General features: G+C 44.1%; 3 protein-coding genes across 4 annotated transcripts in view; 1 reads left to right on the forward strand and 2 right to left on the reverse strand.

Annotated features, from left to right (window-relative positions):
* The window catches only part of LOC139340471 (voltage-dependent T-type calcium channel subunit alpha-1H-like), a 42,623-nt gene extending 40,867 nt beyond the window's left edge, over positions 1-1,756 (forward strand). The window contains exon 35 of one of the 2 annotated variants that reach the window (XM_070976322.1): positions 1-1,756. This exon is cut by the window's left edge and continues 816 nt beyond it. The gene's annotated coding sequence lies outside the window, so the exon portion shown is untranslated. The other variant, XM_070976314.1, reaches the window with a different exon arrangement.
* Positions 1,757-2,574: 818 nt separating this feature from the next.
* On the reverse strand, positions 2,575-9,417 carry LOC139340487 (synaptogyrin-3-like). Its single transcript, XM_070976333.1, has 4 exons — positions 9,194-9,417; positions 6,635-6,869; positions 5,732-5,877; positions 2,575-3,131 (listed from the first exon to the last, which is right to left on the reverse strand). The coding sequence occupies exons 1-4, from the start codon at positions 9,296-9,298 to the stop codon at positions 2,904-2,906; spliced, it is 714 nt and encodes a 237-aa protein (XP_070832434.1). The 5' UTR covers positions 9,299-9,417; the 3' UTR covers positions 2,575-2,903.
* Positions 9,418-10,768: 1,351 nt separating this feature from the next.
* On the reverse strand, positions 10,769-14,635 carry LOC139348342 (protein disulfide-isomerase). Its single transcript, XM_070988333.1, has 11 exons — positions 14,458-14,635; positions 14,118-14,318; positions 13,895-14,019; positions 13,678-13,815; positions 13,128-13,235; positions 12,757-12,882; positions 12,478-12,675; positions 12,257-12,377; positions 11,384-11,565; positions 11,056-11,145; positions 10,769-10,892 (listed from the first exon to the last, which is right to left on the reverse strand). Exons 1-11 carry the CDS (start codon positions 14,633-14,635, stop codon positions 10,809-10,811), a joined length of 1,551 nt encoding a protein of 516 aa, XP_070844434.1. The 3' UTR covers positions 10,769-10,808.
* Positions 14,636-15,457: the final 822 nt, after the last annotated feature.

Consider the following 15,457-nt stretch of genomic DNA (forward strand, 5'->3'; position numbering starts at 1 on the left):
TGTTTTGGGCCCCGCCCTTCACCTTGTCCCGTCCAATCACAAAGATTTTCACAGGGTGTTTGAGCAGAACTCTTTCAGACTGTGTGTATGCGTGTGTGTGTGCGTGCGTGTTCAAAGACCCTTTGTGCAGTTTGCACACGAGATGCACACAAGAAGACGTTTCCTTTTCTTCTATCATAGTCCTAGCTTTAGTTCAGACATAGTAGTCACTGCCCGGCTATATATACTCAAACTTTAACCTTCCCTTGCTTGCTCTCCTCCTCCTGCCCTCGCTCTCATCCTTTTCCTTGCACCTCAAGCCTTGGTCAGAGTACAAGACATAATTATCTGAAAGACGCAGTATGGATTAACAACTCGGGGCTGCGACTAGTGATTTCTTTAATCTGCACATTATTTCTTAATAAATCAGTAATCTTTCAGTCTAAATCATCAGAAAGAATAGAAAAAGGTTCATCGTAATTTCTGAAGGTGACGCTTTCAAATTGCTTTTTTTGTCTCACCAAGAGTCCAAAATCCAGAGATATTCAATTCACAAGGAAAAGCCACAAATCTTGGCAATCATCCGTTTTCCTCAGCTCTACACAGCGTCTCATTCAGTCTTATGATTGTTACTTTCAGCCAAATTCCCTCATTTCTTGCACTGTGGTGTAGAAATTACACTTTGTGTTTACAAGAGAAATTGATTTTTAAGCGATAAACTTCCGAAAACGGAAGAATTTTTTATGTAAACGCTTGATTTGTAATTGCACGCTTATATAGATTGCTGCAGGAACATTTTATGGGAGACTAAAACTAATTGTACAGCAGCTTCTTATGAGTGGAGCAAATTGAGAATCTTATATCTCACCAAATGGGAGTTTTTGTTTTTTAATATGACTAATCTTCCTATTTTTGGTACCACTCAACCTACAGTAAACCGCCACAGGACGTTGCTGGATCATTCTCAGATTGCAGTCTTTCTTTGTCAAATCAAACGTCTTTGTGATGTTTGAGAAATGTCCCACACCTGAATCCACCCAACCCCGACGGTCGGAAAAATCAATTTGCGCTCAGAGCCTCTAAGTTAAAATCGTGTAGTGTGACCTAGGCTTTAGTAGTTTCTACCTCGCTTTTTCCTGATCCCACCCATTCGAATGTTCAGTCATCTTCGTTTCTCACCCCCTCCACTTTCCTTTTCTCTGTCTTAGTATTCTCAGGGTAGAGGTAGTTCAGACGCAGGTGAGTATGAAGCATGTGATCAGAGGTCTGCAGCGTTAGATTGCCCCCTAGTGTCTGAAGCTGGAGCTGGCCTGTCTCTCCTGATGTTTGAAGACATTTTATTGTACAGGCGCGGGGTGAACTTCAGACAGCACGATACTCAGAAGGGCTTATTCAGGTGAAACGACAGCGCGTAATACTTTGTAGGCCAAGATTATATTTTATTAACACAGCAGTGATGATATGAGAACTACAAAGGTGAATTTCTACGTTTTTGAATGTCAGTTTATCTGCTGGTGCTGGTGACAATGAGGCTGGATGATGATGATGATGATGATGATGATGATGATGATGATGTCGGTCCCATAGGATGTTGATTGTGATGATGATGACGATGATGATGATGATAAAGACTCTAGATGATGCAAACATTATAATATTGTATAATGTTCGTGCAGAATGAAACCAGGGAATGACACACAGGAAGCTCACCTGCAGTTACATTATTGGAAAGTGCTGGAATAAAACCACTTCCTGTCTGACTTTCATTTGACTCCATAACCCTGCGTCTAAATCTGTTCTTTATCTCTATATAAGGAGGTTTAAAAAAACACAGTATGAGGGCTTGCAATCCTTCCACATGAGCCACTTAATCCAAAAATAAAGCTAACACGCAGCTGCTGCCTGCTGGTGCTAATGAATTGAACATAACTCGAGTACACTATCTAATTATGGTCCTTCAGCAGATGTTGATTAATATGCTTAACACATCCTCGGATCTTGGTCTCAACACATAATTATATTAAAAAGAGTTTCTCACATTGCAAGACGCAAAGAGGAAATTATTTAAAGATGATGTGAAGAAAGGCAGACTCAGCCCTGGTGGTGGTGGTGGTGGATAGATTTTATTTTTTCATTTTACCACTTCAGCATATCACAATAAAATATTTAATCACATGAATATTTCACACTGAAACACTATAGCATTCAGAATGCATTAAGCCGTCCTGCCTTTATCTCCTTGCCAAGAAAATGTACCAATTTCAGCAAGTCCTGCCACCTGCACTCATTTCCTCACATTCTATTGGTCAAGCTGCCTGTCAGTCTCAATTTCAGCCAGTGGGAGGCCACAGATCTGCAGGACAGCTTGAGATTGGTCAGACTGACTGAGGACAAACAGAAGACAATAAAAGGAGCTACACAGCTTCACCAGCCTCCATGTTTTCGTCACTAAAAGAGCTTGAATCCCTCTATAAGGCAGATGGAGCATCATCACTGATCTACATCTATGTTAACCTGCACCTCACCATATGAACATGCAGTCAAGGTGTGTGTGTGTGTGTGTGTGTGTGTGTGTGTGTGTGTGTGTGCTTCCAGGTGTATATACACGTGTTTCCAGGTGTACATGTATATCTGTTTCCAGGTGTGGGTGAGTACAGCTGTTTTGGCGTGCGTACATATCTGTATGTGTGTGTGAGTGTGTGCATGAGCAGAAGACACAGAGTTACAACTAACTAAGCTGAGCCAGCAGTTGCCATGTTAAAAATAGATCATACATCACGTGACCCACAATCCCGCCAGCCCCAGGAGACGATGGAAAGCCGCCAATCAGCGAGGCAGGAAGTCGTCCGTGCCCACGTCGCGTGCAGTGCCGTTCAACTCACACCTCTGTCCGTCTGTCTTTCTGTCTGTCGGTCTGTCTGTCTCTAGAAGGCGGGGGCCATGGGTCTCTGCTGTGTCAGTTTCTGGGGGTCCAGGGTTTCAGTGAAGGGCGGGGCTTGATAGGGGTTGGTGGTTACTATGGTGGCTCCGTTGGCGATGGGGTACGGTGTAGCTCGAGCGTTGCCGGGGGCGGGGTCCAGGTGTTGCCACGTGAACAAGTTGGTGTTGCTGCCGGTTAGGAAGCGGCGCAGCGCACTCAGCGTCAGTACAGCCTGTTAGTAACACACACACACACACAAACACACACGCGTTAGCAGAGGCTGTTAGTTACACACAGATTTGCATTAGAGTCACATGATTGCTAATGCAGGCTGGAGGCGATTTGAGGGGGGTGAGGGGGGCTGCCGTCCCACTTGTTAGCAAAATGACCAAAATGCACCCCCCTGCCACCCCCCCTCTGCATCCCCTGACAGCAGAGAGAGTGCAGGGGCAGATATGTTGGTCTAGTCTGCCGGACTCATCATCCTTTATCTGAGGCTTGTGACAGAATCTGACTACATATATATACTCGAAACTACATACTCTAAAGACTAAATCCTGTATTTTCGCCCATGTACTCTATAGAGCAGCGTCACCTTCATGAGAAAAGTGACACTCAGCTGCGACAGTTACAGAGTTCACCATCTTAGCTTGGCTTGTTAGCATGCTAACCTTTGCTAATTAGCGCTAAACATCAGCTGGGGATGATGGAAATATGATTAGTTTTTCAGGTATCTGGGCATTAACAAACGCACTGGACAGATGGAAACTTTGACCTGAAAAGTCAGGGGATCACCAAAGTGACCAGGGTTCATCTTCTGGAGATCATTAACGCCTGTGTACAAAATTTCACAGCCATCCAGCCAATAGTTGTGAAATATTTTAGTTGACTCTAGAGCAGGGGTGGGCAAACTGTTCCACAAAGGGCCGCTGTGGCTGCAGGTTTTCTTTCCAACCAATCAAGAACTCACAGTTTGACCAATCAGCTGTCTGTAGAGTGAGATCAGTTAATTGAATGAGTCAAGTCTGGTGTGCTGCTGCTTGCTTGGAAAGAAGACCTGCAGCCACAGCGGCCCTTTGTGGAACAGTTTGCCTACCCCTGCTCTAGACCAAAGTGCTGCACGGACTGACGCTGCCATCCCTAACAGTCTGGTCTACGGCCCAAACTGGAATCCAGAATGATCCTTATTTTTTCTATAATCTTGAGATAATCCTTTACATTCTTCCTCGCACTGTTTGGCTGTGTGTTGTATTTGCATTTCTGCCAGATCCTCTGAAATCTTCTTCTGCAGCTCCTTCGTTCTTTGTACTTTCATAAAGTTGGGGGACTCACAAGAGAGAGACTGAAAGAAGAAAAGTGACAATCAATGCAGCTGAGGCCTGATTTCCTGACCTTTAGCCTTTAGTATGTGTGAAACTCCAAACACGCTGGATCCTCCATTTCCCATAATGCATCTTGACAGCATCTGATAGCATTATGCCCTCCCTGCTCAGTAAAACCCCTCGTCTCTCAAACCCCATGCCCCCCGGTTTGTACGGCACATTTTTTTGGTTAAAAGTTAGTAGCCTCCAACAACCGAGATGACATCACTTCTCACACGTTAGAAAGTCAGAAAACATGAAAGTGGAGTTGTTCCTCGCAAACCGACTTTCATGCGTAAGATCAGATTCCGACAGAGGAGCCAAAGTTAGAAGAACGTTGATTTCACTCTCGACCACATGCTATAAATTCTCTACAGAAGAATATTGGAATAATTTAACGCAGGACTACTGGGGGAAAATGACTTGACAGACTCAAAGAGACCTTCTGTAACATACTGTACACCCTTGACACAATTACAGCTGAACCTCCCCACATCCTCTGACAGTGAGATGAATGGCCGCGATAGCTCTGCTGGTACGATTGTCTTAACAGGCTCCATTGAGTCATCAATGGATAATAAATCAGTCGGCCTCTGTCTGACTGTTTTCTGGGTTTCTTTTTAAGGACTCACCTTCAGGAACATACTGTTCACACCTCTAGTTACACACATTCACACCTGGAAATGGTCCAGTCTGAGCTGTCAGCTCAACTGGAGCAGCTGGGGGTTAAGGGCACCTTAGCAGCTTTAACGAAGGATGTGCAAATGCTGCTCTTTCACTTTCCCCGTCGAGATTTATCCTGCCGGTCTGCGGATCGATGTCTAACCTCTGAGCCAACGCCGCCCCGCAAATTCATTATAGCATCGAATACAGGAAAGAGAGATTAACCACCAACAAATTCATGAGCGGTGGAAACTTTTGTGATCAATGTGTGATCTTTTTTTAAATATCTATTGTCCAAATTAACTGCTAGAAGCAAACTGTGATTAACATAATGAGTTTTTGCAGTTTTTATGAAGAGTTTTGTCACAGCTCATTGCACTGAGCATCAGTTTGGTTACCTGATATGTGAGACGTTGCGTACATTCGGCATATAGTGACATACTGCATATCAGTATTGGGAAAATATTGTATAAACTCTAAATCTGCCAATTCTGCCATTAGACTGGTATCAAAAACCAAAACATGACCCTTCATCACAAACTTTCAGACATGCCCTCAATGTGTGTGTGTGTGTGTGTGTGTGTGTGTGTGTGTGTGTGTGTGTGTGTGTGTGTGTGTGTGTGTTAGACTAGAGAGAGGCTGGGAGGGCTCTTAGGCAGGAGTCTCTGCTTGTCCTCCATGAAGGAGATGCTCTTAAATCTGCTCATGGCCAGCAGACACTGATAACCCTGGAATACACACAGACATGACGATGAACACACACACAGACGGAGGACAGGTTCACACACACATGCATAAACATACACACCCAGGTAAGGATGGAGAAGAAGCAGAAAGCGATGGTGGCTCGGGCGGCGTCGGAGCCCTGGGCCAATGGCAGCTCGTCCGGAGAGGTAGCCTGCCACTGATTGGCCAGAAAGCAGAAGCCAACAAACCACAGGAAGCTGGCAAGACCTGGAGGCGGGAGGTGAGAGTGAGAAAGGGTACTGTGCATCATCCTTGAAATCTCTTTATCCAGAGTAAAATCAGGATCTTACTTTACTGTACTTGAATATCTCATGTTTCTCTTATTTTCTCAAATATCTTTTAACCTTCAGATTCAGATGACACAGTTTCAAATGTTAGCAAAACGCTGATCTCTGAGACATAGCCTTGCTTTGAGCTAAATGCTAACATATGCTGGCAATGCTAACATGCTGGTGATTACCTGGTACCATCTTTCCTCAGCATGTTAGCATGCTAACACCCGCTAATTAGCCTTTTACACAAAGTAGAGCTGAGGGAGTGTCGTTAGGTTTGGTTTGTCATGAATGTGTTGTACAAACTGGAAATATGAACTGATGATGGAGCGAGAAGGAAAGTCAGGATCACCAGAGTTAAAACAGATGAACCATGAATGTTTGCAGACCTGCCACACTGTCTGCCAATCCATCCAGTAAATGTGATATAATAATGGACACATGAATATGTAAACATGAAACCAGGCCCTGAAGTAAAAGTCAGAGGATCATTTATGTCGTTGTTGGGTTTCCTCTGGATTAAACAAACAAGACATGACATGTTGGTTTTAGAGGTGGGCAGAGCTATGCTAGCTGTTTCCCCCTGGTTACAGTCTTTGTGCTAAGCTAAGCTAACCAGCTGCTAGCTGTAGCTTTGTATTGACTGTACAGACATGAGAGTGGTATCAATCCGATATTTGCTGAATATGTACCAGAGAAGACGAGGTCCAGCAGGACAGCGCGTCGTCTGTCCCGGATGCTGCTGATGGAGGGAAAGTAAACGTCCAGGACGAGGAAAAAGATGCTGCCTAGGAAACAGGCCACGCCCACGGTGATGCCATAGTTACAGGCATCGGCGTTGTTGTTGAAGACGCAGAGCAGACGCTCGCTGCCGATGTTGATGTAGCCCTCGTTCACGATGCAGCTGAACACCACCATGGAGAAAACCTGCAGGGGAAGACAAACGGGCTGATGGATCATCTCACAGGTGGAGGAGAATGAACTCACACTGGCGTCCGAATGCCTTTCATTCCTCATGCACGTCCCACAAAGACACACCAGAATACACACAAAGGCAGTCCTCTGTTCTGCGAGTATGTGTAGCTTTAAAGGGTTTGTTCAGGCAAATTAAAAACATATTTTCCCAGTTACACCAAGTGATTCGTGTCTGGTTGTGGTGTGAATCAGACAGAGCAAACAAGACGCCTGAAAGGGTCAATTCACCCAAATTAGCAAACATCTTCCCCCCACGTGCCACGCAGACAGTTTCAGTCTGATTTGCAGATTTGTGTCTCTGCAGAGGCAATTTTCAGGCTACTGTGGATAATCCAAACCCCTCACTGTCAGCAGAAAGTCGAAACAGTCTTCTGTAGAAGCTTTAAACGTGTGGATTATCCAGAGTAATCATAGACATGTTTCTGTACAAAGTACGATACTTTTACCCCAAACAAATCCATTAACCAGGACGATGCGGCCAAAAGGAGACAAAACAAGCTTTCTAAGATCCCCTACTTTCAAGTCAGTCCAGTTATAATTTGATAAAATGTTAATCAAACATAATATCAAGCTTTGATTTTGACTCTCGGAGCTGCCTCTCTCCATTACAGCTGAAAAAATTATTTTTCTAACTGAGAAGAAACTAACAACTGAACAACTGAAGACATTAACTTGGGCTTCTTGGAAACTGTGATGGACATTTTTTTGTTGCTATTTTCTGACATTTTATTGAGCAAATAATTCGTAATTGGAATAACTATTGTTAAAAGCACCTAAATAATTGGCAGATAAATGGATAATTAAAATAACTGACTTTTAGTCCCACGTTTCAGTTTGCTGCCTTTCTTTGTTTTACGTGAGTGTAAAGTGAATATCTTTGGGTGAAATTTGATGGCATCACCTTTGTTTTTAGGATATCTTTGATGCATCTTTGAGGGACATTTTTCACTGCTTGCTCATATTTTAATCAAGAAAATAGTGAATTAATTGATAATGAAAATAACTGTTGGTCTCTACCTAAAGAAAATAATTTTACTCGTGTAAAAGTAGCAACAGCACACTGTAAAAACACTCAGGTAAAAGCAGGTAAAAGTACAGCATTCAAAATCTAAAAAAAAAAAAAAGTATGTAAGTATTAGCATCAAAATGTACTTAAAGTACCAAAAGTAAAAGTATAAAGGTAGCACTACTTTCAGCTGTAGACTGAAGCTCAATCTCTGATAATATATTTATTGTAATAGTTTATTATTTGATTTACATTTTGCATCTGTTTCTGCAAAGTAACTGAAACTAATGTTGCAAATAAATGTAGTAAAAGTACACAAGTATGGGGGGGTTAGAAGTATAAAGTAGCATATAATGCAAATACTGCTGCTTTTTTGACTTGATCTGGTTTTTATTCCAGTATTTTATTGTTACTGTGCTTTGTTTTAAGAAGCACTGGCAAACGGTTGATGACAAATTCTGTTGAACTGAACTGAATCATGGACAAAGACAGAGAGACACAGATAGAGACACAGACAGAGACACACAGAGACACACAGAGACACAGACAGAGACACAGATAGACAGAGACAGAGACACAGATAGAGACACAGATAGAGACACGGACAGAGACACAGACAGAGACACACAGAGACACAGACAGAGACACAGATAGAGACACACAGAGACACACAGAGACACAGACAGAGACACAGATAGACAGAGACAGAGACACAGATAGAGACACAGATAGAGGCACGGACAGAGACACAGATAGAGACACACAGAGACACACAGAGACACAGAGAGACACAGATAGAGACACACAGAGACACACAGAGACACAGACAGACAGGGCTGTTTGTGTCCTCCTGTTAACTTGCTCCTTTAAAACCAAACTGTCCCTTCAGTGCACATTAAACGCTGTGAGGCTGCACAGAATCACACCTCAGACACGACAGGTGTCACACTGACAGGTATTCACATCCAGAGCGTTCACACGAGCTCAGCAGACACAAAGAGGCTCCAGATAAACATGGTAATGAGACGCCGGAGCTCCAGCTGGAAGCCGCATCACTGGACTGATTGCTGTTTATTACACGGCGCAGAGATCAGTAACACAGCACATATTTAACATTTAGAGACTGAGCACAGGAAACTGATTTATGTCAGTCCTGACCGGACTGGACAGAAGACACAGCAGCTAAGAGCGACAGACAATTTGAATGGGAGAGAGGCAGAGAGATGGGGGGCTGCAGGCAGGCCTGTCCATTGATGCAGAGGAGGCTTACCCACGACATCAGTCTGAGGATGGTCCGGGGATGCGTGAAGAAGGCGACCGGGTCGAAGTTGACGCTCCCGGCCTTCCCGGCGCCGTACGCGCCCGCTGGCTCCATCCCTCCGGCTTTCTGCTGCCTGACGCCCGCTGAGAGAACGAGGGGAGACGGTGAGAGCTGCGCGGAGCGGCGGCGTCCTCCTCCACCTCCGTGTGAAGTCACAGCGCGTCACAGCGCGGATCACAGGCTGCGCCGCAGAGTCTGCTGTCTGCGCTCCGGACGGCTTCAGCTTCACCTCCGATTCAGTCATTTTACTGAGATTCAAAGCTCAGAAACAGGACGATTTCGTTTATTTTTCCTAAAAGGAGATTCAGGCTAGATGCAAACCTAAATTTACCATCCAGTGATATTGCTTTAATTTAGGGCTGTTTTTTTCAATACTATCATTTATCAACTATCGTGATCAAACCATCGTTTGTTATCATTTTACAGAATTCAAACTATAGATAATTAAAAGCGATTTCAGTGTTTTGTTTTACTCATGTAAAGAGTTTTTGCTCTGAATGTTAATTAGATTATTCCATATGTGATTTTGCACATATTTGGCACAAAAATATTATTGACTATAATAGATATATGTCAATCACATGGACCTGACTGTACATTACAGTAACTTCATCTGTGGTGCAACAATAAGGCCAATACCGATATTTAAGAGTTATCTGCTAAGGACACATCTATTAGTTTTGTAGAGGATAACTCAATCCAACAATGCATTAATCCCAAGCAGCAACATTAAAGGCTGAACAATGAAGCCAACCCAGCAAAAACTGCAGTTCCTCGAATGGCCACTTGAGGCCGGCTCCAAAAAAAGAGTCAGTCCCCATAGACCCCCATGTTAAAATGCAGGCGTTCCTGGAAGGTGTTTGTGGGATTTATTGTAAATAAACTAAAGTGCCCATGAAAGAACACGTCACCCAGTGCAATAATGTATCTCACTGACGTTTTTTTTTATATATATAAAAATCAAGCTCTGTGACACAGAGGAATAAGATACGGTGAAATCAAAAATCTAGAGTGCCGCCAGCCTCACCCTTTGACGTAAACGCGTAAGATAAATAGACATTTTGATAAGAAGTTTTATTTTTTATGCTAAAAGAGTCCTTTGTGCTGAGCAGAACATCTCACAGTTAAATAAACCCATCAGTGCTCTCTAGTGGACAAACTGTGAAATGCAGACACTATTTAAATGATTTGAGAGATATATTTGGCATTTCTGTACTGTACAATCTGTGTTAAAATCAGCCAGTAATATCAACCTTTCTGATGTATTGCTCGAGCTCTTTATTATGTATTAGTCCACAGCTCTTTGTGAATGATTCTTTTGGCTTAGCTGAAGTCAGCGTTAAGTCTGCTTCAACTCTGAATCCTGGTGATGAGCCTGACAGCGACAGCGACTCACTGAGGTTAAATAAATAAAACGTCCTGTAACCATCAGAGTTTCAACTGAAGACTTCAGAGGATGGGAGTGGACAGATGGTTCCTGACGGCTCGGTTGAGTAGATAAAACCAGAACTGTGTTTAGAGACACACGCACACGCACACACACTGTACGCTCGTCCTCTTTGGATTAAAGCTCGTCTTTTGTCTCGCTGGCTTTTTTTGCCTCTTCAGCTTTTATGGCCTCGATGTACTCCCTCCTGTCTTCATCCTCCTGGAGACACAGAAGGAAGAAATTTATTTTTAACAACCAAAGAAAAGCAGCTCTCAGACACACACACACACACACACACACACACACACACACACACACACACACACACACACACACACACACACACACACACACTGCCGCAGTAATGAAGGAGATCATTTACCTTAACTCTGTCTTTTTTGGCTTTCTCCATCTCTGTATCCACAAACTTCATCAGATCCTTCAGCTTCCTCTTCCCAGAGTAAAACACCACCTGACAGAAACACAGATATCCCATTCTGAACACTATTACCTCATTTCAAAACCAGTTTACATCTTTTTGCAGTCAAATCATCATCAGCATGATTTTTTTTACTTGGACGGCTCTGCGTCCAGTTACCAACAACAAATATACGACATCTGGTTTTCAAAACAAAGCTAACATTGTGAAACAGTCACAGTTTGGTTGATTTAGGCATCAAAAAAATGTCAAAAAATCAAATGCTTCGTACTCTTTCAGCATGCAGAGCAGGGAACAGGCAGAGTGATGGGTGGCTTCCCTGCATTGACATGTTGATGTCGTTGGCTGAGGCATCGATACGAGCAACGACCACATCCTCTCGCTCCTTCAAGGCCTCGGCTAACTCTTCCCACAGCGGAAACAGAGCACGGGACCGCTGACTGTAGGGGAGATCTGAAATGGACATTTGATGTTGATTTATTTTCATTTATTCTACATTATAACGTAGAATTTAAGTGCAGGAAAGCAAACAACAACCAAAGCAGTCATTGAGAAAAAGCTGAGTGAACCAGGAAGCATGGATCTGTTGATTTGAAGGTCACAGGACATCTAGGGGCCAGTGCAGTTGGTTTTTCTGTTTACACATCCAGCAGACGTGGAGCATCGGAAGCATTTATTGAGTCATGTTTCTGGCCAGCGAATGAATGCAAGTCAACTTTGAGCTTGGTTTTGGTCTCCACCAACTCTTGAGGGAAATGTCTGGCTCTTTAGCTCTTTAGCTGCTAAATGCTCCACGATGTTCACTGGTAGGTCATTAACTTTGTCTGCCTTTTTTTGCAGCTGCCTGCTGGAAGAGTGCTGATGAGAGCAGCAAATGGAAAAAGTAAAGTAAAACGGAAAATGAGCTGACAAATGCTAAAACATAATTCTCCATGGGTTCATCACTATGACCAGCACCATGTCATCTTATCCACAGATAATACAAAATATTGATTACAATTGCTGTTAAAGTAATGCTTATGTAACCTAGATGTTACACATTTCAGCCAAATTTAGCCCAGTATGGATTCTGCCTTGATGTCTTTTTACCTGCAAACTCCAAATCCAAGCTCACTGGGTGTTTTTTAAGAGAGTATTTACATACAGAACAGGACAAAAACAGTCTTGTCGGGGTTAAAGGCGACTTTCTTCAGAGTCGTTCCCACCAGCTCCTTCACCGGCTCTTTGTCCCATCCCTCAGGTATCGGCTCACTCTGCATCTTCGGCTGTGGCATTAACATGCAGGCAAACGCATTATTTACATGAGGACTAGCTGTTTCTCCACTTCCCGTCATGCATCGCACACCGGATGAGGGCGAACGTCACCTTAGCCTTGCCCTCCATGTAGGACTGACAGAACTTCTTTATGGTCTGTACATCCAGAGTGTCGGAGGGCAGGTGATAGGTCACATGGTCTGTCAGGTTGACCAGTCGGACGAGAGGCGCCTCGAACGCCCGAACCCGGAAGTACTCCATCAGCCTGCCATTACGAGGCTCGTCCACATTGACCCACACAAACAAAATCTGAACACACGCACATGCACAGGTGAAACACTGCAACAAACAAGATCACAGTCATTGTGTGCTGCAGTTTCTGGTTCCGACCTTCAGCCTGAAGGCGTCTGCGGCGCTGTTAAAGGCAGAGTAGATCTCTTCAAAGTCAGCAGAGCTCTCGCTGACAAACAGGAGGGCGTGGTTCAGCACAGGTGATGTTAATATCTGAGTGGCTGTCTGCAAGAGACAAAATCACATGAATACTTCTCCATTAGTAATAAAAGTTCTAAAAGAGGCCGATGGCAGCAATACAAAATACCACAAATCATGTGTTTAAAACAATATAGAAATCCTTCAGTGTATTAATATGGTGAACTAAGCCTAATACAACTAATACAAAAAAAAAAAACACAAAAAGTTTGCAAACTTGGGAGTCTGCAGGTATGTGTGTGTGAAAATGTGCAATTCATCTAATGCTCTACCTTTCCTGTGTACTCAGTGACTGGGTCCATCTGGTAGACGGTGATAAAAATGATCAGCTCCTCTTTGGATGTCTGAGGCATCATTTTGTAAGCCTGGATGAGCTTAGACTGCAGCACACACACACACACACACACACACACACACACACACACACACACACGTAAGAATGAAATGAACATCTGGTCTTAAACTGCTGCATATTAATGCATTCAGCCAGCTCGGTGCAGTGGTTTAATGACTTAAATTTGTCTTGCATCCAAAGTGCCTGGAAATGTTAATGATTAAGTACTAGAAAATAAAGTGCACAGACACTAACAGACATTTGTGTGTTTGCTTCTGCTGTACGTTGCATTTTACATTCATTGGGTGGATAGAAACGTGACTCAAAATGTACGACGATGTTGCTCCGTAGCTGCTGGATGTGCAAATAATCAATCGCCATATCAACTTAATAGGTGATGACATTTCAGTGCAGCGTTCGCAACTTGTTTCTGCTGCCCCCAAGTGGTCAAAAAATCAGTTATCGCGGGGTAAAAAGCTAAAATGTACCTTTTTCAGCAGCAGCACAACATCATGTGTGAGACCATATTTGCTGATAACTCGATGGTCCTGTGTCACAGGAAAGCGAACATCAGGCAGGTCGATGGCTGCAGCGTAGAACACCTGGACGAGCTCGTGGTTTAGCTCCTACACACACATCAAAACACACACAAACTGCCATCACAACGCCAACGAGAAGCTGGAAAATCAAACAGCTGGGACCCACCTTAAAGAATCCGACCACCGTCAGTTCTTCTGAGGCCTCGGATTGGCTAAGAGCAGCGATGAGGTTGGTGGCAGACCCCACCCTCCTTCTCAGCCAGGTCAAGATGGAGGCTGAGCTCTGAGGAACTGAATCCAGGAAAACAAATAAGGTTTACTTGCAGTATTTTGCCCAAACTGAATGAGGTTCACCAACGGCGGATATGCTCTTTGTTACTCGGACGCACTGGGACACTCTACAGGGTTGTGTTTGTCTCCAGAGAGGAACAGCTTGATTTCGGGTTGGCCCGTCACGTTGAGCTCTTTAGCCAGGTCCTTCTCCTTTGTCACGTCAATCACTGCCAGTTTGACCTCTGACCCCTGAAGCTCTGCAGCAGCCCCTTCGATCGCTGCCAAGACCTGATGGCCTTGTCCGGACAGAGGGGCATCTAGAAACACACACGGTGAGTGAGTGTGAATGAAGACATGCTGACACTCACAAACTCTCTTATGGTGTAATTTGGATGTTTAGCCAATATAAACCTGTAGGTCATGATCAGGCTTTTGGAGTCTTTGTGTGTGTCTTACAGAAGTGCACCAGCAGCTGCTTGTGTCTCCTAAGCACTCTGTTGAAGTGTCCTTTCCTCAGCTGTAGAACTCCGTCCTCGGGGGGTGATTTGTCCTCCTGTCGGCCGGGCTGCGTGTCAGCGGCGGCAAACACAACGAGACACAAGGCCGTCGCCCCCAGCAGCAGCGCTCTCCTCATGACGGCTCACCCACGGACCGACAAACTGGACGCTGGAGCGAGCTTGACGAGGAGGTACGCAGGGAGTGGTGAGAGGAAGGGCTGATATGTGTGTCTGTGTGTGTGTGTCAGCGCTGAGTTGTGAATGTGTTCGTTATCTGCAGACTAGGCCCACGGGCCTGTCGCTGATTAACTTTCCTATCTGAGCCCTGCTGTATCTCTGCTCTTGCCTGCTGTTCATATAAGTATATCACTAATATCTTAATGCCCTCTGCCTAACACTGTTAACCCCGGCAATGTCAAAATGGAAGCACAAACTCACACACACATAATGCTCAAACACACTCACACACATGCATGTCCATATGCATTTTCAACCACTTGCACAGCTGGTAGGTTTTCACATCTTTTTAGGCGTTTTTATTCCATTTTTATTTCTCTATCAACATGATAGAATGATAAATAATAACGTGACAACATCTTGATTTCAAATAGAAAGTCCGACTCGGCTTTGATACAGAGCGTCACAGCGACGACGCGTAAAGCAGGTGCATTAATCAGTCAACGCGTTGAAGTGCACAGACTCAGCAGCACGGGCGCTGCACCCGTCCTTCAACCTTCACCCTGGTTTCTACACCTGGTATTCACAGCAGGTCTGAATCACAGTATATATTAAGTGTACGTCATGAGCTTTGCATTTTGAGAAACATGCATGTTTGCTTTCTTGCAGAGGGTTAGATGAGAAGCTTGATACCATACTCTCACACTGTGTCTGATCGGTGGATTTATGACGATGTAGCATATAGAATAGAAACAAATAGTCTGGTAACAAAGTCTCTAAAT

The sequence above is a fragment of the Chaetodon trifascialis genome, chromosome 2, assembly GCF_039877785.1.
Source record: "Chaetodon trifascialis isolate fChaTrf1 chromosome 2, fChaTrf1.hap1, whole genome shotgun sequence".
NCBI lineage: Eukaryota > Metazoa > Chordata > Actinopteri > Chaetodontiformes > Chaetodontidae > Chaetodon > Chaetodon trifascialis.